The sequence below is a fragment of the Mauremys mutica genome, chromosome 1 (assembly GCF_020497125.1).
Source record: "Mauremys mutica isolate MM-2020 ecotype Southern chromosome 1, ASM2049712v1, whole genome shotgun sequence".
Taxonomy (NCBI): Eukaryota; Metazoa; Chordata; order Testudines; family Geoemydidae; genus Mauremys; species Mauremys mutica.
In genome coordinates, this window is record NC_059072.1 from 177,791,829 (window position 1) to 177,806,406 (window position 14,578).

At 43.6% G+C, this 14,578-nt stretch overlaps 1 protein-coding gene across 1 annotated transcript in view; it reads left to right on the plus strand.

Annotated features, from left to right (window-relative positions):
• The window catches only part of PTGFRN (prostaglandin F2 receptor inhibitor), a 101,256-nt gene that overhangs the window by 54,457 nt on the left and 32,221 nt on the right, over window positions 1–14,578 (plus strand). Inside the window, exon 6 of the mRNA XM_045002008.1 lies at window positions 10,032–10,451. Within this exon, the coding sequence (XP_044857943.1) occupies window positions 10,032–10,451 (420 nt within the window). The remainder of the gene's footprint in view (window positions 1–10,031; window positions 10,452–14,578) is intronic.

A 14,578-nucleotide genomic window follows, 5' to 3' on the forward strand; every position in this document is an offset into this window, starting at 1 on the left:
CCGCCCCTTTCCGTTGGCTGCCCCAAGCACGTGCTTGCTGTGCTGGTGCCTGGAGCCGGCCTTGGCCTGAAGTCCCATGCAGCAGTCACCTGGGTTTACATTGTGAGCAGAAGCTGCATGATTTTTGTGCTTCAGAAATAACTGAAAATAGAAATGAAAAAAAAATTGTGACCCTTTCACAGCTCTTCTTGATACTTGCTAGTGTAGGACAGATTCACGAGAATTAGGAGTTGATACTCTTCACTTGTAGACTGTGCATTGGAGATGCTTGTATAGTGATTACCCTTACGTTTAACCTTCCAGTTTGCCTTCGATAACAGTCCCTTGGTGTTTGCAGCACCACCTAGAGGGGGGATAGTGCACATATTGAGGTAGTGTAACTTAAGGCAACTAAAAAGATTTTAAAGGTAACTGCATTAAACACCAATCCTGTCAGAACATCTGTTCTAGCTACAATCTCCCTTTTTTCTGTTTTTGTCAGGGTGGGGATTGGTGGAATAGAGCATTTTTTCCCCTTTGTTTCTAAACTCTCCCTCCCTTATAACCATCTGTCTTTTCAGTATTGTCATTATGGCCACATTTTGAATTGATCATTCTCTTTTTGAAATCTTGCCTTCAGTCATTACCCAGAAGTATATTATGCACTGTTTGCTAAGGCCTTGAAAAAGTGTACATTAAATAGTAGGCACAACAAAGGAATACTGTAACTTACAGAATTGAAACAGCCAGTCACACAAGTCAGGAAGTACTGCAAGACCGAAGGGAATAATTTGGCTAGGATTTCTTTTGCCTTTGGCCTTGGTCTGTTTGGAGTAACACCCAGACCAACAGTAAGTTGGGGGTGTATTCTTGTGGTTTCCTTCCGGGATCTTATCTGTTAGTTTTTTTTTCCTGCTGACAACATAAACTGTGCCCAATTGTGCGTTTTTGTATATGTAGGGTATTGGGTGGGTTTCTGTTGCACGTTTGACCCTTTTCATTAATTGAAGGTTCCAGGAGTCTAACTTTCAAAGATGAGTTTGCGGGAACTACTGCAGATAGGAGGAGACGCGTACTCCAGAAGGGTTCAGGTTACAATGCTTGAAGAAAGTTCCTCTTTTTTTAACCTTTTCGGCCAGTCTTTCTTTAAAAGTTAGTAAGTTGCACTATTGCTTAGTATTAGGAAATGTGAAGAAATGTTTTCCCCATTTCATTCTTTACTTAACTTCTGAAGCATTCTCTTTCCAAGTACCAAATAATCTTTGATTTTTCTGTAACCTGCACAACTACCACTGGCTGGCCTGTCCAGAGGGAAATGTTGATGGTGGTGCTGTTCTGTAGCTTGTGTGCTGTGTGCAATGAGAGAGAAAAGCAGTATTTCACAGGTCACATTAATAGGGCCCCTTAGTCTTTCCCCAGTAGCAACTGATGGAGAGTGGTTTTGGGGAGAGCTTTCTGTTTTGATCACTAAAGACATACTAATGGCCATACTGGGTCAAATCAATGGTCCATCCAGCCCAGTATCCTGTCTTCTGACAGTGGCCCGGGCCAGATGCTTCAGAGGGAATGAACAGAACAGGGCAGTTTTTCTGTGATCTAGATTCTGGCAGTTAGAATAGGGCAATCTGAGTCCTATTTTAGCCTAAATCCATACCTGGCTACATTGATGATCCCAGCTATGGCAGTGAGTGGGGTACAGTTAGTTGCATAAATTAGTGTCAAAAATATTGATGTCTTGTATTAGGGATGCAGGAATGCTCACTCTTTTCCCTTACGTGACCTTTCCTTGCTCCTGTTCAGCAATAACTGTCTAAGCCAGTGGTGGGCAGCCTATGGCCCGTCAGAGCAATCCGCTGGTGGGCTGCGAGACAGTGTTTACATTGACCATCCACAAGCACGGTCGCCCCCGTCTCCCAGTGGCCGTGGTTCGCTGTTCCCGGCCAACGAGAGCTGGGGAGAACCGGCGTGGGCCCCAGGGACATGCTGGCTGCTGCTTCCCGCAGCTGCCATTGGCCAGGAACGGTGAACTGCTGCGACTTGGAGCTGCGGGTGGCTGTTCCTGCGGGTGGTCAATGTAAACACTGTCTCAGCCTGCCAGCGGATTACCCTGATGGGCCACAGGTTGTCCACCACTGGTCTAAGCACCTGTATGTTTCCTGGTGATCCCTGCTGTGCTTTCATTTCCTCTTTCTTCTGAAGCAGTCCCCTTTTGATCCTTAGGCTTGGATGAATCAGAAGGTGGATAAACTTGGCTAGATTGAGAATACTGGCTTCGTGTCCCCGCCTATGGCAGCAAGGTACCAAAAGCCATGAAGTGGGATGTAGATAAAGGCAGGCCGGAGTGCCCTATAGAGCAGAACAGGGCTACCTTAATGTAAAATCTAAATAGGACATTTCCTGGGAAGGGAAATGACTCTCATGGAGTCCTGGCGATGACTGAGTCATTCCAACTGGAGAGGTTGTTCTCTACCCTTTCCTTGTCACTTCTGAGATCAGTGCATCATTGTAAGAACTAGTTTTACAGTGGTCTTGTTCTAGGAGGCTCAGATGTTCTCATGAAGGGGATTGTTTGTAGACAAAGCGGGGTTCCATATACATCAGAGGGCCATGGTGATTCAATATTGCAAATGTATATTGCATGTTTATGAAAAAATCCCTCTGTGTATTAGGTCCTAGAATTGACTCATCAGACTCTCCAAACGCAAAACAAAAAGCTTCCCACCCATCTCTGAAAATCAATTCCTCCCACTGTATCCTGTGTGTGCAAAAGCCTGATTGAAGATGTGGGATTTGCAGCATGTCCTGACTGTCAGCCAACTCCAGCTCTATCAGATGAGTTGGAGAAGTGAATCTGAGTAAGGCCTTTTGCTGAAAATGCTTTTCCACAGTAAGCCCTCAAGACATAAACTGCGGATTGTCAACTTGAATCTTCCAGCTGATTTCAGTTCCCAGCATGAAGCATTTATAAAACAGCTAGGACCTAAAACATACTAGGCTTTATAGTTTAAACCTAAAATCTTGAATTGTACCCAAAAACTAGTTGAAAGCTAGCACAGTTTATGAAGCAAGTGTAATATGCTCCATGCATGAAACACTAAGTAGTGCAGCCCCAAGAATAGCTCACTGCAGTAATCTAATATGAAGGTGAGAAAGGTGTGGATAGCTGTAGCAATGTGCTTATAAAGTGCAGATGGATAAGAGCATGCTCAGATACTACTATTTCCTGGAATTCCAGAAGTAACTCAAGGTTCAGTAGGATCATCAGACTGTGAACCTTAATAAAAAGCAGATGTATCCCTTCTCTCATGAAAACCAATATTGCCTCTGCCATCTGACTGCTTCCCTCATCCAGTCAGCATCACTCCGATCTTATCTGGACTGAGCCACAGCCAGTTAGCTCTGATTCAGGCCCTGGTCTCAGACAGGCATTGGGAAAGTCAAGAGAGCACCATCTGGGGGCATGAAAAGGAGATACGGAGCTGAGTGGTGTCCACGTGCAACAGAACTCGACTGCGTGTGTGTATAAATCATGATAGTCCCCTAATTACATGATTACAAGTGATAGTATTTCTCAAATGAAATATAAAACATGAAACCACTTTTTTCTATAAACATTACAGACCTATATGGGCCATCTTGCAATACTGTGTTCTCTTCGGTGTATGCAAGCTATGCCAGGTTGGCCATGAAAATTGGGAACAAGAAGCAATACGCCGCTCTTATTACAGAGTAAATATAAAATAGCAAAAATTTCCAGCCAAGTCCCTCCCTCCCCCCCAATAGGTAAGGTGGAAGACAAAAATATTTCAAATATATATAAACTTTCAAGAATGTTAATGTTAAACAAATAGGAAATTAGAGTTAAAGATATAATTCTACAGTTAACCACAGCCACTTAAAACATCAATCACAATCTTAATTCTGTCCCATTTGAGCTAAGAAATACCAAACTCCGATTGGGGAGGTTGTGGGGAGGGATGGAAGCATTCAGGTACTATGGCAATGATGTAAAAACCTCAAATGAACAGAACATTTCATTACTGTAACCAGTCCTCAGGAGGTGCTAATAAGTTAGCTGTAATGCTGCAGTAGAAACTGGCTTATTTCAAAATGCTCTGCATTGTAGACATGGAAATTAATAGATTTATCAATTATGACTCAGTTCACTATGTAGTGAAAAGCATTTTAAATTCAAAGTTGTGCTCTGTTCCTCTTTTAAGAGTTAGGAGTTCAAATGGGGACATATGGCATATACTTAATTAAATTCTGTACACTTTATATAACGTATCTGAAGATACGTTACATTATTAAAGCCATTTTCAAAGCATGTGGTTTGAGTACATAAATGCTTGGGTAAAGCCATACCTCAAGATGGAAATAGACAAAGGTGCTATTCCTCTGTTTATTACATACATGGACTGCAGACTTTATTGTGCTTGTATTTACTGATGGAAAACTACTTAAAAATAACCTTCCGGGCAAGATGTTCACGAACAAGATTTGGACAGTTGGTCCACAAGTCAAGCTGTGAGTTGTCACCAGCACTCTTAACTGACTTCTTAATTTAAAAATGCATAATTTCTGGAAATGAACTGTTTCCTGTTTCGAAAGTCAGGAGAGGAGCCCTGATCAAGCAGTCCTTAAAAGGAGGTCATTGCAGGCATATGTGAAACCATCAGTAACTGGTCATAAAGCATCTGCTAACCACAGTTCCTATGCACCCTCCTTTGGAAAGGAGTCCTGATGCTATAAGCCTATGGCCTGCCAAAAGGAGTCCCACTTATATGAACCCCCTGTAGGCCCTGAGAATCAGGGGCCTCTCTCCTAAAGAGCTTAGGAGTGGAGCCACACCCCTGTCAACTTCCTACGGGCCACTGGCTGGGGCTGTCCTAGGGCCTGCAGAAAGGGAGATGTATGGGGCTTGCAAGAGACTGGAAGGTGATCAGAATCCAGTGGAAGAACTTCCCCCTACCTTGCCTCTTGCAGTTGTCTGGTTTCTCTGGAGCAGGTCATGTGAAGAACTTCTTCCTCACCCTCCTTGCTGCCTTCTAACCCCCCACAGCGTTGGTGGGCTGTCTCCCATTTCTCGGTGATTCTCCCCTCCCCCTTACTCCCCCCGAGTCTTTCTCTTCAGCCACCTGACACATGGTGGTGGTTGAGGAGCCTAAGTAGGCTCATTGGATGGGCTCAGTAAGGGTTTTTAGGGTGGAGATTGTGGTCCCAGGGAATGAAGAACCTCTTCCCTACTGCCCCCTCTCTGTTCTCTGGACCCTGTGCAAGGGTGGGGGAAGCAGAACTGTGACCAAGAGGACAAGGTGAGGTCTGGGGCAGGAAGGGAGGCAAGGAAAGAGAGAGTCCCCTTCTGTGCTGCTTCCCCTTCCTCCTCAGATCTCCCAAAGCCCCCTCATTAGACCTACAGTAGTGATACTCAGACCTCAGTGGTAAAAGCATCCTGATTGGTTAATAACTTAGATTGGTTATTAATTAAATCACACATTGTTTTAATATCATATGCACCATGAGACACATGAAAGAGCCACTTGTGGCTTGCGAGCCACAGTGTATCACTGCCTTATAGGAGGGGACTGGGCAAGCAGAGTGCCTGGGGGACAGCCTACCTAAGGGCAGTCCCCATCCCCAATCTTGCTTACCTTCTTACTTGCAGAAGAGCCAGGAAGTGGGCAAACGCTTATCCTTCTCTTCCCCCTCCCCTGCCTGACGCTTGCTGCTTTCAGGCTTGGTCTGTTGAACTTCTACTGAGCCCTAGCACACCAGAGTTGATGTGCCATCTACCATTATTACTTGTTTAATCAGGTCCCTGGGCACTAGATCTCAACTAGGCAAGTCCAGCAAACTAGGTTTTCTCTTCTTTCCATTTTCTGGCTACAGAGTGGCGAAATAGAGGATTCTAATTCATCCTTAACTCCTAATGTATCAACCCCTTGTCTGATTTACTTAAATTTGATAGAATAATTCTTCCCATTTCAGACCTAACCTGCCAAAATGTGTCTTACAATGGAAACTCAGTTCCAACTTAAACTGTGGCATGCCCACTGCTGCCTAGAATAGGCATTCAAAATCCAATTGCACCGGTAACTATTTTAATAACTACATTACTGTCCATGGGATTTCATTATATTCCCTCTTACTGTTAACAAACTGTTACGGTTTAATGTGATCACCTACTTTACACCTGGAAACGATGACAAGTTAAACTGCCTGTTTATGGAAACATTCAGCTTTCAAACTTGTTCTCTTCTAATTAGGAATATCAAAGTTCAAATCAGTGACCTATAAATAAAAGCATTGGAAATTAATTGTTTCACAGCACCGCCTATATTTGGAGAAAATAGTAGTATTTTAAGTTTATTAAGATTAAAATAGCTTGACAGGTCCCATGAAAACTACAAAGTGATGCATTTGTACTTAAATGACACTACAAAAAACCATCATAATAATAGGCACTTACTGCAACTCTGCATGTGTTCCTTTGAGATGCTAATGGTCGTGTACGTTGCTGAACGCTTCTTGCAAGGGGTCCAAGTGCTTTCAACTCTCACTGGGCTTCATCCTGCTCCCATTGAAGTCAGTGACCAAACTCCTATTGACTTCAATACCAGTGGGCTTGAGCACATAGACTTCAGTGGGAGCTGAGGATGCTCACCTGTATTGGACCATTATGACAACCAAGTTGATGTAAGTATAAAGAAGTCAAATTCAGTTATGCAGCTATATATTGTCTTTAGCTTATAAACTCTTTGAGGCTGGGACTGTCTTTTACTATGTTTGTTCAATGCCCAACACAATGGAATACTCAAGGCTGCTAGGTACTACAACAGTATAAATAATATAGTGTATCAAAGTTTGTAGAAATGATGGTATGGAAAACCAGAATGTGGTTGTATAATTAGACTGTATTTTAATGTGCATGCATAAGGGGGCAGAGACTTGGTTGTGCATGCAACCACAATTTTGGCATCTCCTGCCTTTTTTGAGCGCCTAACTGCAATCCTAATATTCTCAAATTTTGTTGTATGGAATATCTAATTCCATGCTTGCCCAAACCACTGCTAACACCATATTCCTTTTCTGTTCCTGCTGATGCTTTATATAGCATTGCATAGTGATCTACTTTGTACAATGCTGATTTTAAAGTTGTCATACCCGGTTTCTCATTTCGTGCACTGTTTACTCATTGGGAAAACTGCTGCTTACAGGCAAAACACTCCAAAATGTAATCATGACTAGTATCTTGTTGCTCTCCTGGGGAAGGCAGAAGTATTTGTTTCAATTTGGGGGGTATGTGTTTCAGCCTTACTCTAGCTTATTTCCCTGTTGCCCTGTAAAGTTTTGCCTTGCACAGCGTGGCTGGGTTTGTGTTTCATATGGAGTCATTTTCATTACTGGAAGAAAATTCACTGTAGCAAAAACAGTACTGAACACTGAGCTGACTCCAGTCTACTATTTGCACTTCTGTGTTTTCTTGCCATAATAACCAATAGATACCTTGACTTGTGTGGGTTGACTGACAAATATACTGGTGTTGTGTGGCGCAGGCGAAGGTTAGACAGAAAGCATGCTCATGCAGACTAGGGGCTTGGCTACACTTGAGAGTTGCAGCGCTGGGAGTTATAGCGCTGGTCGTACAGCTGTGTAGGGAAAGCGCTGGTGTGTGGCCACACTCAGCTACCAGCGCTGCAGTGTGGCCACATTTGCAACATTTGCAGCGCTATTGGGAGTGATGCATTATGGGCAGCTATCCCAGCGTTCAAGTGGCAGCAACGTGCTTTTCAAAAGAGGGGGGTGGGGTGGAGTGTGACAGGGACCGGGGGGGAGAGAGAGAGTGGATTTTTGGAGCCGACACTGTGTATCAGCTCCCTGCCTTGCAAAATCAGAAAATTTTCCCGACCCCTTACTCTTAACTGCAAACAGCCTGCAGACCAGATAAGCAGCTGCTCCAATGGACTCCCTTTCTCCCCCCCTGCCCCCGCTGTTTCTATCCTCAAGCAAACACTCATCCCCCTGCCTGCCTCATTCACAGCAAGGTAGTGGGTTATCTCAATTGATTGTTCACAGTCAGTTACAGATTGATCACAGCAAACAGGAGCTGTGTTTGTTTTTTAGATAAGCAGCTCCCGGAGCCCCGAGTTCACAACAAAACAAAGAGAGGCATCATAACAAAACAAAGAGAGTAATTTAGTTAAAAGCATTCTGGGATATCTCCTAATACCCTGAAGGCCAACAACAGCGCTGGTGTGTGGCCACACTTGACGAGCAGCGCTGCATCACCAGCGCTGCAATCGTTATATCCCAAGCAGACCAGGTGTACAGCCAGCGCTGCAGCCAGGGAGTTGTAGTGCTGGATGTGTCTTGCAGGTGTGGACAGTTACTAAGTTGCAGCGCTGGAAAGCCTCCACCAGCGCTGCAACTCTCAAGTGTAGCCAAGCCCTAGGTTAATATGCTCTCCCAAATGGCTCAAGGGTTTCGCTTTAGGGATCAATTTTGCTTTGTTTAGAGGGGACGGGCAATGTCAATCTGGAGACTTTTTTTCAATTTATAATGTGTGTGTGCGGGGGAGGGGTAATGTTGTACCCTCTCCACTGGAAGGAGCCATAGCTCATGAGATAGATGGAGGATCAATCCCAGCAATCAGCTGGAAAGATATTATTGGGGTCATCTTTTTCCACCCACTTTAGCCAAGCTAGGACACTGTTGGAAGTTAAGAGAACCCTGTATTCCTCATGGAAGGGATGTGAATTGGAGCCCTAATTGCTCTTTGTCTTGTGGATTGGCCACAAGGCCTTTGTGTAACTCCTTTTGTTCTTTAAAATGCAGCTAGTACAAAGTTCTTATCTAAATGTGGAAATTTCACCAGTTTAATTAAATTGTTTGTAAAATGTACTGATGGATGGTAAATTGATGCTTCTGTACAGCTATTTATCCGACTGTTTTTTAAACTGACTTCAGTGAAACCAGTGCAACTTCTGTGGGTGGACCAGGACATAGATATTATGCTGTTTGGTGGTTTAAGTGCCTCAAAAAGTAGGACTGTTCTCAAGTGTGTGATCTTTCCCAGTAGTGAACAATATACTTAAGTTTGCAACTCACCTTCCTTTATCTACCTCTGGTATTTTTGTTGTTGTTGGTTTTTGTTTTTGTTTTTTGCCTGTAACTTTTTTTTGATTCTTTGCTCTTGAGCTCAAACTTTCCATGTCTGGGGACTCTGCTCCCCTCCTAGATGCAGAATTGTCCAAAATCCTGTCATTAAGGGATATTTAGGATTCAGGCTCTCACAGACTTGGGAAGGAGCGGGGAAATGTAGGGCAAGTCCTCTGTTCTTTATTTGACATAATTAATGACAATAAATATGCAACTTCTAACATTACAATATTAGTTATGACCGATTTAGACAAATTAGTAGCATACAGGTGAGCGGTCCAGAGGTGGAGGAAGACATATCCTGGATTTTTTTCCTACATGTAGAAAGCATTTGCGGGACTTTTTTGTTCTTGTAACCAAACCTCCTTATGATCTGATCCCAGCTGATCTTGCCAGCTAAGCCAAATCAGGGTAGGACACTACTGGAATGGCTCTTCAAGGCAGACCCATGGTGCTGCAGAAATTGGTGTTGATCCAAAAGGCTGCAATTTTCATTTTGTCACTGGTGCTGAACCAATGTCCCAGCACTTTGATCTGAAATGGCACTTCCTATAGCAACATAAAACTGAGGCCCTGATTCCTTTAGGGATTTATTCAAACATAGGGGTACTATCCTTGATGTCCTAGCCACATCTGTCTTGGGTAATTAAGTTCCACCTGTCAGTTTCTCTGTAGTGTCTATCAGGAATAATGTTCTTCACATCCTATCCTAAGCTGTTTATGTAACAGTGTGAGCTGTTAAATAGCAACCTGCACTCTACACCAGCAATAGGTAAAGTGTTCTAGGGCTGTGTCTACTTGTTTGTGAAGCATTTTGAAAATCTGCTGGGTTGAAAGGTGCTATATAAATGCAGACAGCTATTTATTGCTTCTGATTTCCTTCCCTCTTTCAGATTATACACTAACAGTGGAGGCGGTGAAACTGAAGCCATTCTTCGTGGCAGGTCACAACTTTGAGATGACATGCAAGGTGTCTTCCCAAAACATCAAGACCCCGCGTTACTCTGTGCTCATTACAGCAGAAAAGCCATTGACGGATCAGTCAAACTCAAATGGAACCACTCGCATAATCTCCTTGAACCAGGATTCCGTGGTAAGACTGGAAGACTGGACAGACCAGACCCGAGTGGATGGTGTGGTCCTGGAGAAGGTTCAGGAGAACGAGTTCCGCTATAGGATGTACCAGACGCAGATGTCTGACGCTGGTCTGTATCGCTGCGTGGTGACCGCCTGGTCCCCAGGCGGTGGTGGCTTGTGGCAAGAGGCAATGAATGGCTTTTCCAATCCCATCCAGATAGATTTCCAAACCTCAGGTCAGTACAGAACTCAATGTGTATGTGCTTTGGGAGGGAGCTGAGTGCTGCACGGTGCTTGTGCCAGTGTCACTAACCTCTGGGGTCATTGCTGCTATTCCTTAGCTCAGTCTGAGAGCATCTCCATGCTGAGACAGGGCTGGTTGCTAGAATGTTGTGTATCTCCACTCCCCAGGCACTTCTCTGCTGTTTATTGTATCTGGTTATATCTTGGAATACTTTAAATGAACTGGGTCTGACATTGGAGTCCTGGCCCACATTCCTTCCTTCGCTAATACAGGCTTGAAAGTCTCTCATGGCATGACCTATCTCTGAGTGAAGAATGGCTACTACGCTTGCCAGCTCAGTCACTATATTGCTGGTATATAACGATTGCTTTGGGAGAGCTTTAATGCTAAAAAGCCATGGAGAATCCTATTTCTGTTCTAAAGCAAACTTAATTAGTTTGGAATAAAATTGCCCAAGTGCATTTCCTATCAATATAATTGCAAAAAATCCAGGAAACTGCCAGTTAAGCCAACTTTAACATTGCAGCAGCTTTTGCTTGTATGCCCCACTACCCAAACATCTTAAAACCCAATCATACTTGGACTCCAAAGTGTGACATGGTATTTTGAATTTCAGCAAATACACAACTGCAGTGCATACATCTGTTCTTCAGAATTGCACTCAAACTCACAACCTTAGCTGCAACATCAACTAGATTAAGCTATTTCCAGTAGACGGATGTTGTCTGTACATGGGTGTGATGTCCGTGTGTACTTGTGTGTGACTGAGGCATCAGGTAGGTGCATTTCTGATTTGTTATATGTTGCATTCAGTTACTTTTTTATGGTGCTGAACTGTCTGGGAAGGTTTAGAGTGGTTATACAAGAGCTGAGGCTGCCCTGGATGTTGATGTTGGCTTAACCAGAGATTTCTTGGATTTTTAGTGATTACATATTTCAAATTCCCCAAGAGCATTTCCATCAAAGTTAACGGCTCCATGGGCAAATTGACCCCGTTTTTTGGGGTTTTTTTTTATGTATCAGTGCAGTTAGCAACTTCATTTTTATCTCTATTCCCGTTCCCCACGTGTTCCTTCACCTTGCACCGTCTCACTCCTTCTCTGTGACCTCATGCACAGCCCAGAGTCACAGTATGTATCTGAAGCTTTGGGGGAAGAGGAATTCTGGGTTTGGTGAGAAGACAGAGGTTTGCACAAACTAGGATCTGTTAATTTCCAGTTGCCCAAATAGTAATGAAATGATCCTCAACCAGCCAGTATCTAAAACTGAAACGTCTTCTGGCAAGGGCCACGGGCTAAGCCTTAAGCAGTTGTTATAAAATGACGTTCTCCATTGCAACTGTGCAGGGCTCTGACGCTGTCAGAAACTAGCCCTACTGAAAGTGCACCTGACCTTAAAGAGCCTGGACAATGTTGAAGACTGAACTTCCAGGTGAGTTTCACTACTAGGCCTTACTATTCCCTCCCCTCTCCCTCTTTGCTTGTAATCATAAAACCGTCATTCTAAAAGCAGACATTACCCATGCTCTGGTCCCATTCAGAGTACCCGGGCTAGTGGCTTATCATTTCAACAGGATGTGTGTTACCTGAATGTTTGTGTTGCCAGTGTACAGAGTAATATGAGAAGCCTGAAAAGGTGAGCCTTGTCCCTCTCCCCAGAGCCACTCCCACCCCCCGAGAAGGGGGTCACTAATACGACTCTTTTGAATGTATTCGTATGGTGTCACTTGGTATTCATGCTAAACAGTTTAAGAACAAGGCACACCATTAATATCTGCAGTATGGAGGAAAACCTGTGAGCTATGTAAGGGATGGGTCTGTTTGTTGCATTGCCATCTTTCCTGGCCAGCCTTCCACCCCCACTTCAAAAGAGAATCTAATTTCCTTTTTCAGTCCTTCCAAGAGAAGAAAAGGCTGTTTCCCAAAATAAATCTGGCAAATAGCAAAGGCTGATTTAAAATTTTCACATTCTCAATTCAAGTTTCATGGCACATGAACAAATGTCAGTCTCGTCCAGTTCTGATTGTAATATCATCTGCACTGGCCTTTCCAGTCCCCCCGAGTAGTAGCTTTTCTAAAAGCTCTCTTGCAGCTCGACCTGCTGCCTCACTTTGAGTGATTAGCTGACGTTTTAAAATCCTATTTGTCTGCAGGTTATTTATTTGGGACCTTGTCTTGAACTGTCTTTATACAGTTTGGATGGGAAATGCTGGTGTTGCCAGACTGAAGCAACTCTGGAGAAAAAGGAACTCCTCAAGCTCAATTAGAAGGGACGTTGGCATACATGCCAAACCAAAAAATGACTTCCTGCTAATTGTTAGGAACAGGGGCACACATGAGAGTGCATACCACACCTCCCTTCCTCTAGCCCCATTCCTATGCCCTGTGCCTTTTTGTTCTGTTCCTGGATTCAGACAGGCGAGTCAAATTTAGAGGAATGATTACAGGCAGATACAACACACCTAGCTTTCTAGGGGGAATGAATGTCTATGGTTGGGCTTACGTAGAAGATGGGTTAAAATACAACTTAAATTCAGGATACATTGTGGATTGAAGTAATAGTTACACAGATGAATAGCAAAGGTAGGGAGAAATTTAAAAGCATAGTTTAAGGAGAAATGTTTTGACTAAGATTTGAAGATTACTCACCAGCCTCAGACAGAAGATGCCCAATAACAGTGAAGGTGCTTATGCAAATTAATTTACCCGTATATCTCTTTCATGTCAGATAGGAGGTGGTATCCTTGTTTTACTATGAGAAAATGGGCACAGTGTCAGGGGTGCTGGAACAATTTGTATAGTGGGGGTGCGGAGAGCCATTGAACCAAACTGTAAACCCTGTATATAATGGAAACCACTTCACGCCGGGGGTGCGGCAGCACTCCTAGTTCCATCACCTATGTGCAGATATTGACTTGATCGAGGTCAAAGTTCAGAGGTGAAAGGTAAGGTCGGCTATTCTACATAGCAGACTCTGCAGAGGGGAAGGCACTCATGAAGACTGTGTGAAGGGAACAAAAGCCAATGGGTGGGGAGTAGTGAGATGAGGTCCTTGACATAGGCTGGAACAAGTCCATGAAGGATTGAAAAAGCTAGAAAGTGCCACTATGCAGTAAATCCTGAACTGAGTGGAGGCCTGATGGGGGTGAACTCTGACTTGCTCCGAACGATGCTTCCATCTTCCGCTTGGTAATAGCGCTGCTTCACCCTCTGGAATTCCTGACCCTTTAGAACAGTCACTGCTGACCAGCAAGGCATTTTAACTGCTGCTGCTGGTTTAAAATCAGGTTACTTATCTAAACAGTTAACAACTGTAGTGTTCCAATCTCCAATTTGAGAAGCTCAAACTATAACAGTATCCTGAGTCCACGCTTTGGGGATAAGGTACAGGGGTGAGAATAAATAAGAAAATAGAGAAACTCTCTCAGCAAAGGAAGTCGTTAATGAGTGTTACGTGAAAGCTTTTAGTGGTTGTAGGAATATCCTTCTGTGTCTCTATTGATTTCTGTTCGGAGCTGGGGGACTTGTTGGATTGGAAGTCCTTTCCTCTAACCCGGCTTCCTCCCAGATCTGTTTTGTCTCAGCTTGGCTGTGTTTCAAGGAAAGCTTTTTTTATGCACATACACCTTGTGAAATGTGACCTGTTTGAACTGCAGGAGGCCTGTAAGATTTTTATATACAAGCTGGAGACTGCACACACAAACTCCAGTATTTCCCACCAATAATAATCTTGAAATGTGGCATTGTTATGAAAAGTTTTTCCATTAATATCTGTGGGAAAATGTCTCCCTCCAGATTCTTTCCAGTGGTGGCACAACTTGCTGGCTGCAGGCAGAGGCCACCTTGTTTCTTTGCTCAGTGCTGAATAAAGATGAATTTACTGCAGTAAATTCATGGTCTGAAACTTAAAGGAAAAGCCTACTTGAAATTCCATTAATTGAAAGATGTGATTAAATCTATATTTCAGAATCACATAAATTAGAAGTATGTGGGAGAGAAGCAGAGGGGAACTACTAGGTATAGTCTATGTACTCCCAAAACCTGAGTCGATTGGAGATTGTTCCCTAGTGGATAGCTTCGTAGATTTTTATGGCCAGAAAGGACCATTGTGATCATCTAG